At 34.7% G+C, this 22,292-nt stretch overlaps 1 protein-coding gene across 11 annotated transcripts in view; it reads right to left on the reverse strand.

Annotated features, from left to right (window-relative positions):
- The window catches only part of EHBP1 (EH domain binding protein 1), a 364,778-nt gene that overhangs the window by 189,186 nt on the left and 153,300 nt on the right, over nucleotides 1-22,292 (reverse strand). For 10 of the 11 annotated variants that reach the window (XM_040458288.1, XM_040458291.1, XM_040458287.1 and 7 more), the window contains 2 exons: nucleotides 11,038-11,219; nucleotides 7,984-8,123 (listed from right to left, as the gene is read on the reverse strand). In XM_040458288.1, the coding sequence (XP_040314222.1) occupies nucleotides 7,984-8,123; nucleotides 11,038-11,219 (322 nt within the window). Of the gene's footprint in view, nucleotides 1-7,983; nucleotides 8,124-9,846; nucleotides 10,188-11,037; nucleotides 11,220-22,292 lie in introns of those variants that run through there. The other variant, XM_040458297.1, reaches the window with a different exon arrangement.

Below are 22,292 nucleotides of genomic sequence, written 5' to 3' on the forward strand. Positions count from 1 at the left end.
AGAATCAGCTTTCCATTTTTTTTTTTTTTTAAACTTGCTAGGATAGGGGTGTCTGGGTGGCTCTGTCTGTTAAGCGTCTGACTCTTGATTTTGGCTTAGGCCATAATCTCACAGTAATGAGATTGAGCCCCACATTGGGCTCTGCATTGGGCATGGAGGCTGCTTAAGATTCTCTCTTTACCTCTCTCTCTGCTCCTCCCCTGCTCATGTGTGCATTTGCTCTCTTTCTCACTCTCTCAAAAAGAAAAACAAAACCCCACAAAACTTGCTAGGATTACAATTAGCACTAAGTTCAATGTATATAGACTAATTTGGGGAGGATGGAAATCCTGACAATATTGAGTCTTCTAATCTATGAACATAGACTATCTCTCCATTTATTAAGGTCTTCTGTAATTATTTTCAATATTGTATTATAGTTTTCTGTGTAGAGGTTTTTCTACATCTTTTGTTAAATTTATTTCTAAGTATTTATACTATTTTTAACCTTGATTGTAAATGGAATTATTTTGTTAATTTTATTTCCCAAATGTTTGCTGTTCATTTATAAAAATATAGATTTTTCTTTTAAAATTTTTTTAAAATATTTATTCTTAAGAAAGAGAGAGACGAGCATGAGCAGGGGAAGGGCAGAGAGAGAGGGAGACACAGATCTGAAGCAGGCTCCAGGCTTCAAGATGTCAGCACAGAGCCTGATGCGAGGCTCGAACCCAGAATTGTGAAATCATGATCTGAGCCAAAGTCAGACATTCAACTGACTGAGCCACCTAGGCACTCCTAAAAATATAGATTTTTCTATATTAATTTTGCATTCTGTGACCTTGTTAGGATGTCCAGTATCATGTTAAACAAAAGTGGTGAAAACAAACATATCTGCCTTGTACCCAGTCCTAGGAGGAAAGTATTCAGTATTTCACCATTACATATGATTTTAGCTGTAGCTTTTCACAGATGTTCTTTACCAAAATGAAGAAATTCCCTTACACTGAAACCTTGTTGAGAAACTCAGTATGGAATTTTGTCAAATACTCCTTTATATACCTATTGAGATGATTATATGGTTTTTCTCCTTTATTCTGTTATGGTTAAATCAACTGTGCATTCCTGGGACAAATCCTCAAAGAATGCATACTGGTATTTAGAATATTCATTGTCCCCTGGTTCCTCCCCTAAATACTGGAGAGCTAACTTTTTCTTTGGAGCTCTCACTTCCAATCTGGCCCTGTAACCAGAACTCTCCTGGAGTCTCCTAGGGAGGCAGGGGGGCCTAGAGAATTCTGATCAGTTGTCATTAGTAAAAACAAAGCAGGATTAGGGTTTAAGAGTGACACAGAAAGTAGGTTAAATTTGGAATCTGTGTCTTCTGCTACTTCTAGTCTCTGAGTTGACATATGTGACTTCTAAATACTAGGAAAAGCTATTCTTACTGTCTTCCATCTATCAAATTCCTTTAAAAAGGAAGTAGCTATGATGCCTTATCAATTTTTAAATTTTTTTTAATGTTTATTTATTTTTGAGACAGAGAGAGACAGAGCATGAACAGGGGAGGGGCAGAGAGAGAGAGGGAGACACAGAATCTGAAGCAGGCTCCAGGCTCTGAGCTGTCAGCACAGAGCCCGAAGCGGGGCTTGAGCTCACGGACCATGAGATCATGACCTGAGCTGAAGTCGGACGCTTAACCAACTGAGCCATCCAGGCGCCGCTCAATTTTTTAGCTCAAGGGATCATAAATGTTCCAACTCTCTGATTCTACCCTGTTTTCCAGCCTTATTAATACCAAAATAATAGATGCAGTATTCCAGAAATCCCAATCTTTACACAGACCTCCAAAATAGGTGACTATTTTTATTCTATCACTTTATACACTCCACAGCAAACCTATGATTTGGTTCATGAGTATCCTAGGTACTGGAGAATAAATGGTCAGGTAAAAACCAGAAACAAATTAATGGATGTATTCTCTGACCAGAGTCCCAAGTTCATCCTGACAGTCCTTCTACTCAAAGGAAGTAGACCAATTTTTACCCATTCACAAGTGTTAGCAGTAGGACATTATAATCTCAGAGGACCGAGACATACCATAATCAACTTTAGCTCTTCAAATATGAACTGTTATCTCTTCTACTACCATGGGTGCTTAAGATTATATCCTCTGAAGTTGGTCAATATGTCATTCTTCCTCCTCCCAAATTAACATTACAAACAATAGGAAAGGGATTAATAAACACCAGTGCTTATGGTAAAAATGAAGCTTGATTTATAAACTACATTTGGATGGGAAGATTCTGAATAGACTATATATTTGATGGAAAGCCACAGTTTTGGGCTCAGAAAACTGTGGACTCTTGTAACTAGGTATGTCCCTTACAGGGACTCTGAAAACTGTACCTATTTAACCGTTTCAAAAGATACCAGCTCTGCAGAATGGACTTTAAACCAAGGCAATCCCTGCTTCTAACTATGTGGATCTTGTCTCCTTGTACACAAGCTGTCATGTGAGACAGAGGTCAAAGAATAGCACCTCGGATGCTGTGAGGACTCCAGTGAAAAAGGAATGCTCTGCTGGCATGCTACTATGTTTCCAATATCCTTCCAAGTGAATCTAATGTTTAGTCTGGCTTATGTTACCTGTATAGGTCTAGATGAACCTATGTAGAATCCTTGGTTACCTTTCCAACAGCTTTAGGTATACTGGGATCTTTCAGATATTTCATAATGTCTGAATTCTCCGATAATGCCTTCCTATAAAAAATGCTTCAGTTGAACCTGATTTTCAGTAAGACATTGTTATTTATGGAGGCATCTTTCCTTTTTCCTCTTGTTGATATGTATTCAGAAATTCAATATCAAAGATGGTCATATTACCAAATACTGGTTCAAGCACTGTGAGGATGCCATATAGATGGAGGCACTGACTGTTTTAAAACTATATATGTTTTCTAATACTGGCTATAATAAACTTTCTATTAATGGGCTTTGTTTCTCCATCTCCAAGGTCTATTACTCCCACTACATTTCAAACTGCAATTTTTCTAACTGCAATTCAAAATTCTCTTGCCCATTCACTGGTGCTGTACCTCTGTAGAATGCACCTATATATAACACTATCAGTAAAAGGTTCCTAAGAGCCAATCCCAAAATGTTTCCAGTTAGAAGTGAATTTGGCCCAGGTGGAACAGGGTAAGGATTTTTGATCAATCCAAGTATAGGTATCATGGATTTATGTTTACCTTCTAGCAAAGACTGTAATTTCAGAAGACATATTTTGTTAATTACTATTGATTTTACAGCAATATTCCATATCACTGATTAAATGAATAGCTTCTAGGTGTTAATCTAAGGTATCACAAAATAATTGTAACAGTCTTGTTCCCTCAAGAAGTTTACAGCTTAGTTGGGGAAATAATAAAGCCATATAATTTTTATCGATATGTGATTGCATTTTACGCATTTCTATTGCAATATAAAGATATCATTAATAGAGGCAATTTTTTAAATAATGATTTTTTCCTCCATAAACATTCTGTTAGCAATTCCAAAGCTGCAAGGAACAGCAAATATAAGCTGTGTTTAAATTATTGCCACTTTAGTTGGTAAATAAAAATACCCACCATACTTTATTTGTACCATGTTTATAAAATGCATTCATTTTGTTGAGTCTTAACCTATTGCTTTAACATTACTGTTGTTAAATTTTAATATATTTTTAACTATCTTAAAACTACTTTACCCAAACATTTTTAGAGTGGTAGTGCTGGTGCTAAAAAAAATTCCTGAAAGATAATAACTTTGGAATGGAATTTACATGTGCTAAAAAATGCAACTAAGGAAGCCAAACAACTGCCATAACATGCTGTGCTATTAATTTAAGTGACTGTACTCTGGAAATATAATAGAGAAAAAAAAATGTAACATCAAAGCAAAAATGTTATAATGACTGGATTTACTTAAGAGCATGCATCTAATCACCACTGTCCCCATCTACCCCTGCTCCCTCAATATACATTTTGAATTCATAACTTTTGGAAAACTAGTCTTGAATTATTTAAGGTTTGAATTATGTGTCTTCCAAGATCACATGCTTTCCATAAAATGGGACCATGCAACCTTGGATAAGGTTGTATATGAGTAAAGGTTAAATAAATGGAACAAGATAATAAGCCAGAGTGATTAGTATCAGCTATGAGAAAGAAGTCCCTTCATTGATTTATGACCTTTCAGTTAGCACATCTTAAATTCTCAATATGTTCCAGACAATGTGCCAGAAGCGAGTGATAAAAAGAACAGTTACAACATAGTCTCTACCTTGAAGGAATTTCATGAAACAGGGAAAAGAAATACATACATAAAATAATAACAGAAAATAGAATTCCAAAGAAACCTTGGATCATCACAAGTTGCATTAAAATAATTTCTTCAATTAGGGTCAGAGAATTTTAGACTATCTAAAAGAAAATTATTTCTTCTACAGGAATTTTAGAAAATAAGGTGTATGTGTATTTTTAAGCAATAAGGGATACTATGGTCTGAATATTTGTGGGCCCCCCCCCCCCCGATTCATGTTTAAATCTTAATTCTCAGTGTGATGGTATTAGGAGGTAAGGCCTTTGAGAGAAGATTAGGTCATAGGGCAGAGCCCTCATGAATAAGATTAATGTCCTTCTAAAAGGGGCCCAGAGAGATCCTTTGCCCCTTCCACCATGTGAGGAATACAATGAGAAGTCTGTGACCCAGAAGAGGGCCCTCATCTAACCATGCTGGCACCTTGATCTCAGACTTCCAGTCTCCAAAACTGTGGGAAATAAATTTAAGTTGCTTATAAACTACCCATCCAAGGTATTTTGTTATAGCAGCCCCAACAGACTAAGACAATAAAATCTGATTATAATTGTTTTCTATATCTATATCTGTATTATATATCTATAATTTACTCAAAAATAATGTCCTTTCTTTCCCTTTCGATAATAGCAAAGAACTTCCGACATACTGTTACCACCTTTTTCCCCATTACTGTGATCAAAGTAGTACAACATTGCTCAAAACAATTATAAAACTGTGGGGTTTTAAATTTTCCTATTTATGGTACTAGGGCCTAATTGAGATTTGGTTTTAATCAAAAGTCATTCACAAAGAACAACCATATTCTCCATTTAAAAGATCAAATTATATCTCACAGCAGTTATAAACATTCATGCTGCAAGAAAATGTCTGCATTTGTAAATAGTACAGTAGTAGCCTAAGGGATAGAATGGTCAAGCTTAAGAGGGAGTGGGCATGAAAGGTTTCTCAGAGTATGTGTCAATATTATTAAAATTTAAAGGATAAGTAAAAAGTCATTGGTGGCAGTAGAGAAAGGTTACTAACTTACCCTTCCTGAAGTACTTCAGCCACCGAAATAAAACAAAGAACTCAAAGATAGGAAAGACAGGGCATTTTATTTTTTAAATTTTCTTTTTTTTCGAACGTTTATTTATTTTTGGGACAGAGAGAGACAGAGCATGAATGGGGGAGGGGCAGAGAGAGAGGGAGACACAGAATCGGAAACAGGCTCCAGGCTCTGAGCCATCAGCCCAGAGCCCGACGCGGGGCTCGAACTCCCGGACCGCGAGATCGTGACCTGGCTGAAGTCGGACGCTTAACCGACTGCGCCACCCAGGCGCCCCAAGACAGGGCATTTTAAAAAGTATCATATAATTGTTGTTGAAATGATTATAAACATAATGCAGGGGCGCCTGGGTGGCTCAGTGGGTTGAGTGTCCGACTTCGGCTCAGGTCATGATCTCGTGGTTGTGGGTTTGAGCCCCGTGTCAGGCTCTGTGCTGACAGCTCAGAGCCTGGAGCCTGCTTCAGATCCTGTGTCTCCCCCTCTCTCTTCCCCTCCCATGCTCATGCCCTGTCTCTCTCTGTCTCTCAGTAATAAATAAAAGTTTAAAAAAAAAAAAATTTAACTTAATGCAAATGTCTGCATTTATTATTGAAAGAAGAACCCCAAAATTTACTCAAATAAAAATAACAGCTGGGAGGGGTTTAAATAAAAAAAAAATATTGACTCTCTCATCTTACATGAGGTGAGTCAATACGTTCTGTTTTATTTATTTATTTTAAATATTTTATTTTTAAGTAATCTCTATACTTAACGTGGGGCTCAAACTCACAACCCTGAGATCAAGAGTCACTTGCTCAACTGACTTAGCCAGCCAAGCACAACTGTTTTATTTTTAATGTTGGTAGAGAAATACAGGTTCATTCATTTATCTGTCTGGCTTTTTTATCTTAGATGATAGTAGACTAAAATGATAACAGAATGTATAGCTTCCAAATAACTCTATTTAAAAATGCTTAAATAAAGAACATTTGAGAATGGTAAATTTTAAGGTGTGAATGGAAAAAAATAATAAGAAAATTCCCAAATAAAAGGATAAAGTAATGTAAGTGAAATTAAGTATGCAGTTATCAAAAAAATGTAACTATTAAGGGCAAAGAATATAAAGATAGATAAACCAAATACTGTTTATAAGAGAAGTACTTAATACAGGTTAAAAATAAAGTGATAAATACACTAGGAAAATACAAATATAAAGAAAGCATGAGTTAAAATATCAACACCAGACAAAATTTCATGGCAAGAGGCATAAAGTGGAGCAGACTGATCAAATTACAACCCATAATGAAACTATTAGAAAATTAATTTTTATGCACTAAAGAATTTAGCATTGAAGTTCTTAGTATTTCAAAGATGAACTACACAAAAAGAATAAGACTATAAATAACTAAATAATATAAATTTAAAGTTTGGCCTAATAAATACATGCTGAATCCAACAAATAGAAAATATATATAAAAAGATACTTAAAAGAAAATTTACAAAAATAGATCATGTATCTAGACTACAAAGAAAAAAACCCTCACTCATATGAAATTGAAATTTGAAAGGCTTCAGCATCTTATTTAAATAAAATTAAACTGGTAACTAAAAATAAAAAAAGTCCATGATAAAACCCACTCTCCTAAACAACCCTTGAGTTAATTAAGAAATCAAAACAGCAATCATAAATTAGAAATTAATAATTTATAAAATTTACACAGGACAAAACATACACCTTTGCATATAAGTCTAATCAATTCCTTATAATAAACTTCTAGAAGTGGAGTGAAAGTGAACATCACTAGAATTGAGAAAGTCAAGAAAGTTTTTGGCTAAGGAGTTAAATGTGTCATATGATCAATGGAAATTCCCCATATAACAGTAAGAGTTGAGGCTAAGCCAAGAGATGACTGCCAAAGTGCCCTATGAATTTGGAAACATATCACCTAGATGATAGAAGTATAGGGATCTCATTACAGAAATTTAGGACACTTCATTAGCTGAAAGGAATATGTACACAGCGCTTGATTCTCACTCCAATAATAAAGGTATGACATCAATTCCTTAAGGTGATAGATTATCAATAAATATTTATTGCCCAATCAATACAAAAGATTCTAAATATTTAATCATCTTAAGTAGTTAGACAAAGCCAGCTATAAGGAATACTTGCTTGGAATCTTCTAGATATAAGGATACATGAGATATATACAAATCCAAACCAAAGAATGTGCACATAATTTATGTGAATAAATGTACATGAGCTAGGAAACAGTAACCAATGCATTTTGTCATGCCACCCTTAAGGCAGATCTTTACTTATAAGAAGGTTCATCCATACAATGACATAAGAAGTGTGAACATATTTAGGACACTTTATACTATAATCAGGAGTTCCAGTAAAGTTTTATGCTTTCTTGACTAAGCTTGGACTTCATTTTAAATTATGAAAATCTGTTATTAATCATCAGCACATAAAGTTTTCAGAGAGCTAAATGGCATATTAAAAGGCTTACGGAAGAAAAAATACTCTAGCAGCATTCTTTTTTCCTGGAAAACTCAGTTTTCAACTTCTCAAGAAAAAAAAAATCTTTTAGCTTAATGCTAATAAAACCAACCTGTAATTTTTGCTGCCTTTTCCTCTTGGTTCACTCGGTTCTCATCATCTTCTTCATTATCTTCTTCAAAGTCATCTAAATTGCCGATGTCAGCCTGCTTCATACTCATCAAACTAGCCAAACTTTGCATGTCTTCATCCCTACATCAATGATTTCAAATTTAATACACAGTTCATTAAATGACATTGTTTGAAAAAAGTTTAAGAAAATAATAATATAGTCTTTTTTTCTAAATATTAATGAGCCCTTTTAAATAGTTGTACAAGACTACTGAAAAACCTAAATAGTCATATTCATTAATTTTTAAATGGCATGTTTAATCAGTAAAAAGCAAACTAGATTAAAAACTAACTAGTTAGGAGTTAGTTTAACTCTTTGCTGCCATCTATGGAAGACTAAAATTTTCTTCACAGGATTAAAGTGTGGGTTCCTAATCATTAAGTCTGGAAATAAAAACTTGTTTCATAAAACAGTGAGATAGTTTGCAAATGAATAAGATCTAGACTTTAAAATATTCAAGTTTTCAAAATAAATTAGAATAGAAATTCTTTTTAAATTTTTTTTTTCAACATTTATTTATTTTTGGGACAGAGAGAGACACAGCACGAACGGGGGAGGGGCAGAGAGAGAGGGAGACACAGAATCGGAAACAGGCTCCAGGCTCTGAGCCATCAGCCCAGAGCCCGACGCGGGGCCCGAACCAACGGACTGCGAGATCGTGACCTGGCTGAAGTCGGACGCCCAACCGACTGCGCCACCCAGGCGCCCCTAGAATAGAAATTCTTAATCTGAAATCCATGAACCCTTTTGGTTTTGTGGGTAGGAGGAAAAAGAAATGGTAAACCACTGTAAATTTATACGTAAATCTTATTTAAATGCGCATTTTTCTCAAAGGGGCCATATCTCCCCAAAAGTGAAGGAACTACTGGAACAGCACTTTTTTTTTCAATATATGAAATTTATTGTCAAATTGGTTTCCATACAACACCCAGTGCTCATCCCAAAAGATGCCCTCCTCAGTACCCATCACCCACCCCCCATCAACCCTCAGTTTTGGAACAGCATTTTTAAAAATTACAAAATGAAAAATGACCTGGATTGACTATAAGTTAAATACCATATACTGGATAAAATGTAAAAATGTTTTTTATCTTGAAGTATTTTAAATATAAGTATGTAAAGTTTACCTTACTCTAAACAAATCAAATAATGAAGTTTTCCTGAAATATCATTTTCACCTTAAATTTCAAATAAACTACCGTGAGTAAAACACATTTCTAACACATTACATGCAAACTAAATTTCAATCTGATATTCTTCCCTAAAATTCAGAATTTCAAATTAAGATACTGTTTCCCATGTTCTAACTACAATAAAATAAAAACAAAACAAGAAAACTCTTTTGTAAAGAAATGTTTGTTAACATTCACTTATTTTCTAAATATAGTACAACTATGCAGACTAAACTGGTTTTTGAAATTCTTTGCATTTTATCTCATGTAAGCCTACAGTTGACATAACCATTTCCCCTTTTAAAAATAAATTTAGTGATATCAAGTCTGCATGAACAAAAAAAGTTGTATTACCTTATATGAATGCTATACAAATTGCTCACCTGTCAATGAGGGATAATTTTAAGATATACCATTACTCTTGAAATGTTAACTTGCTTAATTTTACCTCTGTAATTTCCTCATACTTTAACCTTGAACATTTTTCTCTATGAAAGGTTAGGAGGCAAGGAGTGTGGAGGCAGAGAGGGAGTTTAGGGTGTTTTAAGAGAAATTTCCACTGGAATTGAGACATTTGGTTTGACTGAATTTCCCAGATTGTCCCAGGGATGGATGGGGCTGATTCACTTACTGCTTCTGCCCAGTGGAAAGGAGTCCACATTCAAAGGATCTTCTCTGATTTTGTTTTCTCTTTTCTTCCTGTGTTTTCTTTCCTTTCATTATGGCTTGAACTTCAGGGTAAGATCTTTATTTTTAGGTTCTTAGTATTTAAGTCTAAAATTTAAGGTCCTGAGATGAAAGACTGATTGCTTCCATTCTGCACTGTCCCTCTGCCACACTCACTCAAAAGCCAACTTTCCAGAGATGAGGCTTACAGTTATCTACCAAGTCATTTGCTGCCCTGTAGATGAGTGCCAAACATCTCATTTTGACTGATGCACAGAATCCAGTCTAATCAGTCAAGTAGACATGGCCAAATATAGTAACCACATTCCACTGGCTCAAATACATTTAGAACTATGATTCAGATTGGATCGAAATGTTCATAGCTAGCTTCCTTCTCTCACCTTTCAAATCCAGGCTTAGAATTTCCATTTCTTCCCTCCCTGATCTTCCTCTCCAAGTAAGTACTAACCCTTTCATTACACCCCAAACATACACTCATCCTTGACTTGAATGTATGCAACAAGCATGGTAAATGTTACATTTTTCCTGTTCCAGCCATGTTTTCCTCATTTTATACAGTTAGAATTTTACACTTAGGAGATCAGAACTGGTGTAGGAATTACCTTTGTGCAATGCCTATTCAGTACTTATGAAGTGATTGCTTAAAAGGATAATTATATAGAAAATTGTACTTTGCTATACAACTTTTGGAAGGCCGGGCCAAAGAACATGAATTGGTAAAAGTCCCTTTAGTTCTTTCATCCCTCTTATCCTGAACTTTTCATCTTGGGTTCCTCTTATATCTCAGCTGCATCAAACAGCTCTACAAACTGAACTGTCTGTACTTCAGAGTACAACTACTTACACTAAAGACAATTAATGCAAAACAAACATGGATGGCACCCTATAATACACAATTTAAAATTTGTAACTTGCTATAATATCAGTTTTATATTATTGTTCATTCTCTAGAGTCAAGAGACTATATACACCAAGGAGTTCATTTAATTCAGCCTCTGAAACAAAGAATGGCAAGAATGACTGGTATGCAGTAGGATATTCTCAACTGTTGCCAGTCTACTAAGTCAAAAGCTGTTTACATACAGTTTTTAAACACACTGAGAAGCAGCTTGTCTTTTTGACAAAAGAAACTTACGTGGCTTTTCCTTCCCGAAGGAAAATGCAAGATAATGAAAACTGGAGAGTGGCAGATACAACTTTTTTAGACAATGGCTTGAATTTTAACTTGACATCAGTCTGAGTTGGCATAGGGCTTGCATACTGTTTCATGTTGATGCTGCTAGTAGCCAGAGCTTTCCTTCGACCAGAAGGGGATTCCTGGAAGATAAAATATAATTTGGAATTTTGGAGTTACTTATTTTACACCCAAATATTTTAAAACACTATTTAAATAACATGATTAAATAACAATTGAAACTTCCTTCCCCAATGTATTCCTGTAACACAATATTGAAATAAAATTGTGATGAAGTTATATTGCAACTTTTACATCTTTAAATAAGGCAGACATAAATTGGAGAGAGCTGGCCAAGGTAGAAATAAACTAAAACAACTCTAAATATGTCAGAAAAGGGAAAGCAAGGAATGGAAACTAGGACAGAAAGCCTCCAGAATTCCTCTAAAAAGAGGATAGAACACAGAGATAAGTATCAAAAGCACTCGACAACTGTTTTCCTTCCTTTCATTCTATTTAATGTAATTAATGGTATTTCTCCTTTTTGAATGCTTACCATTTTTATAGAACTTCCAGCCTCTGTGGCATTGTGTCTCGTTTTTACTACAGTATCTGAGTTCTATCTATCCTCTAATCTGAGCCTTATTTCTTCCTAGGGCCTTTTTTGATCACTCCACTCCACAGTTCTCTCTCCCTCCCTTAAGATCACATATATCAAGGAAGAAACCGTTGGTTTCTCTGATGCTATGTCTGTGGCAGACACTGCCAAGCGATTCTAGCAGGTCTCAAAATTCTCCAAACAGAGACTACCAATTCATCAGAAATGAATACAAAATAACACCTATTTGCTATCAAGGGTACTTAACATTCTAGAAATAAGCTATCTCATTTCAAAATTATCCTTAATAGAATAATAGCCTAGGAGAACAGTGAAAACAAAACAGCAAAATAATGATTGGGCATTACCTATGTATAAGACACGTTGTTGATTCAAGAGAGATATGAAGATGATTAAGATGTAATCCCTTACTACGTGTTCTAATGGCAAGGGAACATTTTAGATGAGGATAATTTGTAAATAAAGTAAACCAGAGTGCATATGACATCATTAATGTAAACCAGAGGTCATACACCAGCATTCCTTAGGATTTACTGGTTTGGAGTTCAGATCTAAAATAAGGCCTAATTTTCAAGCTGTGTGACCCTGAGTAAGTAAACAAGCCTCACTAAACATCCCTATAAAATAAGGAGACTAAACAGAAATCCATTTAAGCTCTACAATGGTTTTCTATAAAATTATTCAATTTTCCAACCAAGGCTGGAAAAACTACCATTAACCTTTGAATTATTACTTAATAAATCTTTATTTTATTTGTCTTCTGATTGACAAACCTGCCTAAAATAAAGATATACTAATTTAATCAAAACATTAAGCCAGCCTCTTAGAAAAAAATTGACATTTCTGCCAGCAGGACAAGTAAAAAATGTAATGTAGCATCCCTAAAGAATACCTTGTTTTAAAATGTGGTCTTATCTGTCAGATTATGCACAGCAATATTATACAGAGCTATTAGTGCATGTAGATACCTTATGAATGAATTTCAAAAATGCATCAAGCACTTGAGAAGGATTTAAGCCCTCTCAGAAGAAATACTTAAGAATATGCAAATACCCTCAACTGAATCAAGTTGAACAGATGTGACTATCCCAAACAATACAAGTGTTCTTTCCCTGGTCGCTACTGTCAATCAAAGAATAAGATTAAGGTCCAAGGTTGTGACAATGTGCAAAATGAAAAAGTATGATCAGGTAGTATCAATTTATTACACTGATATGAACAATAATCTCTTATTGTACCTTTAGAATAGCTAACAACTTTTACATATAATATAGGATTTAAAGCCTCTGTTTTGGAAGCATGACATACAAACTGCCACACATTATTTTCAGATTTTTTAAACAAATCTGTTTCACAAAGTATGACACTAATCCCCTAATAATAATTATTTTTTATAACCAAATAAACTATAAAAATTAAGGTAACTTGGAAACGAGCATAATTTTGAAAGCTCAATTTAAGGATAATTGCTATAAAATCTAGAGTTCTGACGATTAACATTCAAATTCATTTTTTAGATAAAAATTTTGTAGAAGGGTTTTCTGCTGAACTCAAGCAGTTTTTAACTTTTTGGTATATCAGTCTCTGAAACAACAGAAAATAAAAGCTACTAAATTCTAACCATATTTAGTTGTACCACTTTAAGTATTTACTTGCTCAGCAACAATGAAAACAGCCCTTTGTAAGGTCTGGACAGGTGAGCAGAACAGTCTTTTGAGTCTACAATATCCATTTCTATTGTTAACGCAGGATCTCACTACAGTCTGTGCTGGGAAAAGAGGTCTGAACTGTATTTCTAGTAATTCTCCACCAAGCTCCCACATTGTTTTCCTCTTTAAGGATCTTTCACAGCTCTACCTCAGCTCCATGAATCTCCACTTTTTACAACCAAGTCTAAGTCTTTACCAGCCCACAAGTGATATCACCGCTATCATCAGTTCTATAAAGAGGAATGAAATAAGCGATTGCAGTGTGAGACGAGCGTGTCTTTTGCATCTTATAGTCCTTCCACAAAGGAGTAGGGGCCAGCCAGGCAGAGAGAATTTAGAATTACTCTTACTGCTGCCAGAGTCCTAATGCTATTTCATGTCGGGCAAGGTACAGAAGGGAACAGAAATGAGAGAAAAAATAGTAAAAGGAATTTTAAGAGAAAGAAAGAACAATGACAAAGTCAGTGAGTGTTCACATATATGTAAGACTAAGTTTCTGTCTCTTGGCCTACGTTCATACATGTTTGTATGTGAATCTGACAATATTTGAGGGATTACTTCAAAACTCCTAAGGCCAAAGTTAACTTTAGTGTTTACTAAAAAACAAAAATAAAAGTAAGAGAGCTTTAGACAATTTAGATGACTGGATCCTATCCCCAGAGATCTTAAATTAGCAAAACCAGAGATAGGCTCAGGAATCTGCTACATTTCTAAAAATAATATGTACCTCCCTTCTCTACTTCCAGCCCACCCCTCCCACACACTCACCACTACTACCAGGTGATTCTAATCCACTTAATCTAAAATCACACTTTCAGAAATACTTCCCCTCAGAAAGTTCTTACATAATATAATCATTTTTGCTTAAGAAATATCACTTTCATTTTTCCTAAGTGTTCTCTGTTATAAAAACGACTTAGCCTATATATTTCCATTTCTTTGAAATCCAGCCTATTGTAGTTGCCATCAGGCAAACCTGCATTTGAATGTAACACCAGCATTTATTCATTGGTTAATCTCTGGCCCATTTCTTCATGTATCTGAGCCTTAGTTTCACACTGTCAGATTGACAAATATTTTTTTTAAATTTTTTTTAATGTTTATCTTTATTTTTGAGACAGAGTGAGACAGAGAGAGACAGAGCATGAGCAGGGGAGGGGCAGAGAGAGAGGGAGACACAGAATCCGAAGCAGTCTCCAGGCTCTGAGCTGTCAGCACAGAGCCTGACGTGGGGCTCGAACTCACGGACCGTGAGATCATGACCTGAGCCGAAGTCAGACTCTCAAGTGACTGAGCCACCCAGGCGCCCCAGATTGACAAATATTTTATAAGCTGGACAATACCAAGTGATGATAAAAATGGGGAACAATGCAAACAAACTCTCTTACACTGCAGGAGAAAGTTCTAACTGATATAGCTGCTTTGGAAAGCAAGTTGACATTACCTTGTAAAGTGGAACACATGCATATCTTACAACTCAGCAATAATATCCATCTTAGATACATGTCCTGGAGAAACTCTCATAACAACATACTAAAATATCTAGTAGAGTTTTTAGCATACGGTAGGTACTTCATAAATAGTATTTATTATTAATATTTATTGACCACTTGACCTGATTTATTACACTAATATTACAAGTAATCCTTCCTGGATCACCAATCTTGAAATTAGGAAAATAAATAAACATAACTCAATGCAGGATGTTTAAAGTAATGCAGCTATGGGGGCACCTGAGTGGTTCAGTCAGTTAAGCATCCAACTTTGGCCTAGGTCATGATCTAGCGATTCCCAAGTTTGAGCCCCACATCAGGCTCAGTGCTGACAGCTCAGAGCCTGGAACCTGTTTCAGATTCTATGTTTCCCTCTCTCTCTCTCTCTGTCCCTCCCCCACTTGCTCTCTCTCTCTCCTCTCTCTCTCTCAAAAATAAACAGTAAAAAGAAAATTTAAGTAAGGCAGTTATGTTACTAAAATCTATGCATTGACCCTCAACATTCTTACCAGACCTAAAACAAATTCTCCACTTCAATGTGCACCCTCATTCAGGTGATAACCATACAAGCAATAGGTGAATACATGTTTTCTCTGTATAGCTTAAAAGGGAAAAAATTTATAATGACTTTATTAAAAAAAATTTTTTTTTAAATGTTTATTTTTGAGACAGAGAAAGACAGAGCATGAACGGGGGAGGGTCAGAGAGAGAGGGAGACACAGAATCTGAAGCAGGCTCTGAGATGTCAGCACAGAGCCCAATGCGGGGCTCGAACTCATGGACCGTGAGATCATGACCTGAGCCGAAGTCGGACGCTTAACCCACTGAGCCACCCAGGAGCCCCTATAATGACTTTATTAGTAAAGAATGAACTGATTATAAAATAAATAAATACAGTTTTGTAAGATTCGGGACTTCTTTATAACTATTTTTAAACATTATAGATTTTACCAAAAAAGCATGTATCTAATCTTGCCACTTCCCCAAACCCCACCCAAACTAACAACAACAGGTATATAACATAATGGTAGCAAACAAGTTAATTAAATTTAGTTACATTTAGTTTATTCTTTTTTTCATATCATAAGAATTTGGAGAGAATATCTCTTGTCCAAATTATTCAAGTTAGGGTCTTCTTACAGAATAGTTCATAGTACGATGTTTCATTTATTATGGATCCCAAGATTAATATAATACCTCTCCTATTAAAATATTTGACAGACTTCCTCTACCTATTAAAATGTCACATAAAATAAACCACAAGCTAGAAATTGAACGCTTTCTCCTATATACAAGGATAGGGGGATGTGGGGGAACACTACTTTGATTTTATGATTTTTCAGAGTTTTATTAAACAAAATGTTCTAAAAAGATTGTCATGCACTAATACTTTAATTAAACTTAATGGCAATGTTGATTTTTTACAATTGTGAAATACATTATAGATACTGAAGTATAAAACACAGAAGTACTATTTTAATGACTAATAAAATGAACATCCTGTACCACCATCCAGCTAAAGAAATAGAACACTACTATGTCCTCTCCTGAATTGCCTCCCTTTCCTTCCATCATCCAGAGATTACCACCTTGAATTTTGGATTACTTCTTCTCTCCTCTTTTCCAAAAAAGAATACTACTTATGTATGCAACCCTAAAGAACATGTTGCTGATGAATGGATAAACAAGATGTGGTATATCTATACCACAGAATATTAGCCTTAAGAGGTATGAAATTCTGATACATGATACATCATGGATGAAACTTGAGGACATTATGCTAAGTGAAATAAGCCAGACACAAAAGGTCAAATACTGTTATGATTCCTCTTATATGAGGAATACGCAAATATATAGTGACAGAAAGTAGAGTAGATATTACCAGGCGTGGGAGAAGGGGACACGGAGAGTTATTGTCTAATGGATACAGAGTTTCTATTTGGTATAATGAAAACAATCTTGAAACAGATAGTGGTGAAGGGTACAACACTGTGAGTGTACTTAATGCGACAGAACTAGCTGCACACTTAAAAATGTTTTAAAAAGTAAGTTTTGTTTGTAGATTTTATCACAATAAAAAGTCAAAAAAGAATATAGTGTCTAGTTTTACATATTTCTTAACTTCATACGATGAAATAACATTAACATTTTTGTGATGTTTCTTATGTTCAACATCGAGTTCTCATCATGATTCTGACTAGGTATTGTAAAGAGGGTCATTCCTATATTATTCTCGTTCTTTAAAGGGAATGCTTCTGATTTTTCATCCTAAAATATGTTTCCTATAGGTTTACTTTTTCTTCTTTCAAAAATATTACTCTTTATAAAATTAAGTTCTCTTATGACTTTGAGGTTTTAAATCTACTCCTAATTTTATTTTTACATATAGGTGTTAAACTTTTATCACTTTAAAAAATATTTTGGGATAACTTAAGATCTTTTAAACCCTTAACTTATTAATGTGATAATTTAATAGATTTTCTAAAATTAAAGCAACTCCACATTCCTGGAAAAAATTCAAAGTTATCTGAGCTTGTTTTCTTTTAGAGAAGGTTTCTAATTACAGATATAATTTCTTTAATGATTATAGAAGTATTCAGGTGTTTTGTGTCTCCCAATGTCAATTTGGATAAGTATTTTCCCCCTTGGAGTTTACACATTTCATCCAAGACTTCAAATTTAGTGACATAAAACATTTTAAAATCTTCTTATTATTTTAATTTCTGCAAAATCTATAGTTTTGTACTTTTTACACTCCCAATACCATTTGTGTCTGCTCTTTTTTGTTTCTAGATAATTCTTGCTAGAAACTGTCAATTTCCTTGGGCTTTCCCAATCAACAACTTTTGGCTTTGTTGATCCTTTCTAGTATGTTTTCTATTTTAGTAGTTTACGCTCATTTTTACTATTTCCTTCCTCCTAGTTCCCTCAGGTATATTTTAACTCCTGAATTCTGAGCATTTCTTCTTTCCTGATCTAAGCATTTAGGACTATATATTTCTCTAAGTACTATTTTAACTATACCTCACATTTTATTATTAATTATTTTGTTATCTTGTATTTAAATATTTTCTAATTTTTCATTACAAGTTCTTTGACTCATGTTTAGAATCTTTTTCCAACTATATGGAGTTTTTCTACTTTCTTGTTTTTATGTTTATTTATTTATTTATTTAGAGAGAGAGCACAAGCGGGAGAGGGCAGAAAGAAGAAGAGAGAGAATCCCAAGCAGGTTCTGCGTGATCAGCCCAGAGCTTGATGCAGGGCTTGAACTCACAAACTGCGAGATCTGAGCCGAGATCAAGAGTCGGATGTTTAATTGACTTAACTGCACCCCTCTACTTATCCCCTCTACTTATCTTTATGTAATAGATTACATTTCATTGATTTGGGGGTCACAGAATAGGATCTACTTAATTTCAATCCTTCAAAATGTATTGAGGCAAGTTTCATGGCTTAAGTCATGATCAATTTCATACATGTTCCATAGGTCCTTAAAAAGTATTTAACTGGTATGCATACACTGCTGAATCGCCTATAGAGCCAAATCATTCAATTTCTTACGTGATAAGGACCTGCAGAGCAGTAGAAATGTCAAATATAAGGTCATGGAACATTTTCTAAAGGACACAAATCAAGGAATAAATACGTGCAAGAACTGAAAAGCTACTCAAACATTTCTTCTCAGGCTCTTTTTTTTCCTTCTGAAATAACCTCCTTTTATTTTAGGACTGTCTCTTATAAACAGCATATAGCCAGAAAATTTTTTAATCCAGTCTGATGATCTCTGTCCTTTAGTGGAGAGTGCAGATCAACAGTTCCCAAAAGTTTTTATTTCAAGGCCCTTTTAAATGCTTTGAGAGGGGCACCTGGGTGGCTCAGTCAGTTAAGTGTCCAACTTCACCTCAGGTCATAATCTGTCAGTTCACGAGTTTGAGCCCTACATCTGGCTCTATGCTGACAGATTGGAGCCTGTTTCAGATTCTGTGTCTCTCTCGCTCTCTGCCCCTCCCCCTCTCATGCTCTCTGTCTCTCTCTCTTTTTAAAAATAAACACAAATAAATAAACAAATAAATAAATGTTTTGAGAACTACAAGGAGCCTTTATGTAGGTCCCATCTATCAATATTTGCTTCATTAAAAAATCAAATATAAGAAATTTAGAAAATATTTAATTCACTCAAACATAACTAATAAACTCATGTTAACATTTTTATGACGAATAAATATATTTTTTAAAAGACTTTATATTTTAGAGCAGTTTTAGGTGTACAACAAAATCAAGACAGAGGCACAGAGATTTCCCATATAATCCTGAGCATACACACATACAGAGCCTATCCCATTATCAACATGACTAATCAGTATGTTACACTGTTTACCAAGGATGAACCTACACTGATGTATCATAATCACCCCAGATCCATAGTTTACCTTAGGGTTCACTTGTGGTGGTGTACATTCTATTTGTTTGGACAAATGTATAACGCCACATATCTATCATTATAATATTAAATGATATTTTACTGCCCTAAACATCCTCTATGCTCCACCTATTCATCTTCCCTACTCCCCACCGTTGGCAACAACAAAAAAGTGATCTATTTTCTCCATATTTTTACCTTTTCCAGAACATCACATAGTTGTAATCATACAATTACATAGTCTTTTCAGATTAGCCCCTTTCATTTACTAATATGCATTGAGGTTCCCCTATGTCTTTTCATGGCTTGATAGGTCACTTCTCTTTAGTGCCAAATAATATTCCATTGGCTGCATGTACCCCAGTTTATCCATTCATCTCTTGAAAGACACCTCAACTGCTTCAAAATTTTAGTAATTATGAATAAAGCGACGATAAAACATCCATGAGCAGGTTTTTATGTGGACAAGGGTTTTCATTTTGTTTGGGTAAATACCAAGTAGTATGACTGCTGGGTTGTATGGAAACATTACGTTTAGTTTTATAAGAAACCACCAAACTCCCTTCCAAGGAGCTGTAGCACTCTGCATTCCCACCAGCAACATATGAAAGATGTTGGTCCACATCCTCACCAGCACTGGGTGTTGTCAGTGTTCCAGATTTTGGCCATTCTATGGAAGGTGGATAGTGGTATCTCATTGTTTTTATTTGCAGTTCCCTGATGACATGATGTGGAGCATCTTAACATATGTCTGTTTGCCATCTGTACGTATTCTTTGGCTAAATGTTTCTTAAGGTTTATGTCCCATTTTTTAAATTGGGTTGTTTGCTCTTGTATTGTTCTTTGTATATTTTGGATAACACTCCTTTATCAGATGTGTCTTTTGTAAGTATTGTCTCCCTGTCTGTTGCTTCTCTTCTTCTCTTGATACTGTCTGTCACAAGGCAAGTTTTTAAATTCAATGAAATTATCCATTATTTCTTGCATGGATCATATCTTTTGTTTTCTATCTAAAATGGCATCACCATACCCAATGTCATCCAGGTTTTCTCCTGTGTTATCTTCTAGTAGTTTTACGGTTTTGCACTTCACATTGAGATCACATTAGGTCACAATTTGAGTTAATTTTTGTGAAGGGTGCAAAGTGTCTATCTAGATGCATTTTTTTTTTTGCATATGGATGTCCAGTTGTTCCAGCACGATTTGTTGAAAAGATTATCTTTGCTTCATTAGTTTCACTCCTTTGTCAAAGATCAGTTGACTATATTTATGGGGTCTATATTTAGGTTCTGTGTTCTGTTCCACTGATGTCTCTTCTTTCATCAGTATCACACAGTAGTGATTACTGTAGCTTTATAGTAAGTCTTGAATTCAGGTAGTATCAGTCCTCTAACTTTGTTCTTCTCCTTCAATATTGTGTTGGCTATTCTGAGTCTTCTCCATATGCTTCTTCATATAAACTTTAGAATCAGTCTGTTGATATCCACAAAATACTTTGTTGGGATTTTCATCGTGAATGATTGAATCTGTAGGTCAAGCTAAAAAGAACTGACATTTTGACAATATTGAGTCTTCCTATCCATGAACATGGAATATCTCTCATTTAGTTCTTTGATCTCATTCATCAGAATTTTATAGTATTTTTCATATACATCTTGTACATATTTTGTTAGCTTTATACCTAAGTATTCTGGTTTTTGGGGTGCTAATGTAAATGAAATTGTGTTAATTTCAAATTTCACTGTTCATTGTTGATATATAGGAAAGCAAATGACTTCCATATATAAATCTTGCATTCTGCAACCTTGTTATAATCAGTTAGTTCCAGGAGGTTTTTATGTTGATTCTTTTGTTTTCTAAATAGATGATCATGTATTCTGTGAACAAAGAGAGTTTCATATCTTACTTTCCAATATGTATACTTTTTATTTTCTTTTCATGTTTTATTTCATCAGTAAGGACTAACAGTATGATGTAGAAAAGTGGTGAAAGGACATCCTTGCCTGGTACTTGATCTTAGCGGGAAGTTTTGAGTTTCTCACCATAAAGCATGATGTGAACTGTTGGGATTTTGTAGATGTTCTTTATGAAGTTGAAGAAGTTTTCCACTATTCCCAGCTGGCTGAGATTTTTGATTTTTATCATTAATGGATGTTAGATTTTGTCAAATGCTTTTTCTGCATCTACTGATACAGTCCTGTGATTTTTCTGTTTTAGTATACCGATGTGGTGGATTACATTCATCGAAATACTGAACCAGACTTGCATATCTGAGATAAATCCCACTTGGTTGTGGCATATAATTCTTCTCACATTTTTTTGGATTTGATTTGCTAATAATTTGTTGAGAATTTTTACATCTATGTCATTAAGAGGTATTACTCTATAGTTTTCTTGTAATGTCTTTGTTTGGTTTTAGTATAAGGTAATGTTGGCCTCAGAGAATAAGCTAGTAAGTATTTTTTCTGCTTCTATCCTCCAAAAGAGATTGTAGAGAATTGGTATACTTCCTTAAATGTTTGGTAGAATTCATCAGTGAACCCATCCAGACATGTTGCTTTCTGTATACCTTCTATACAAAACAATTTAATAAGAAGAGTGCCACTGTTTTATATTTTTACAAATCTCTTCAATGTGTTTATATCACTCTAAAATATCACTAATGTCCAATTTGACAGACAGCTAGATTCTCATCTCTACTCTCATGTTCAATCTGTGTGATATGCTATTTATATCGAAGTATACGAAGAAAACCCAGCCCCATACAGATATACAGTTGGAAAAGATAGGAGTATTTTAATGATCCTTTCAGACAATTTGAGCTCTTCTTTCCTACTATATCGAAACTCTACAAATGGTATTTTCTTAACAGTTAACAGTAATGTGGAATCTGAAACCCTATCAATAAACTTTTCACAAACTTTTCAAACTCTGTTAAATTAAGATCCAATGCTCTAATCATGCATGTTGAA

Source organism: Herpailurus yagouaroundi, unplaced genomic scaffold (genome assembly GCF_014898765.1).
Source record: "Herpailurus yagouaroundi ecotype Mexico unplaced genomic scaffold, PumYag 221, whole genome shotgun sequence".
Classification (NCBI taxonomy): domain Eukaryota; kingdom Metazoa; phylum Chordata; class Mammalia; order Carnivora; family Felidae; genus Herpailurus; species Herpailurus yagouaroundi.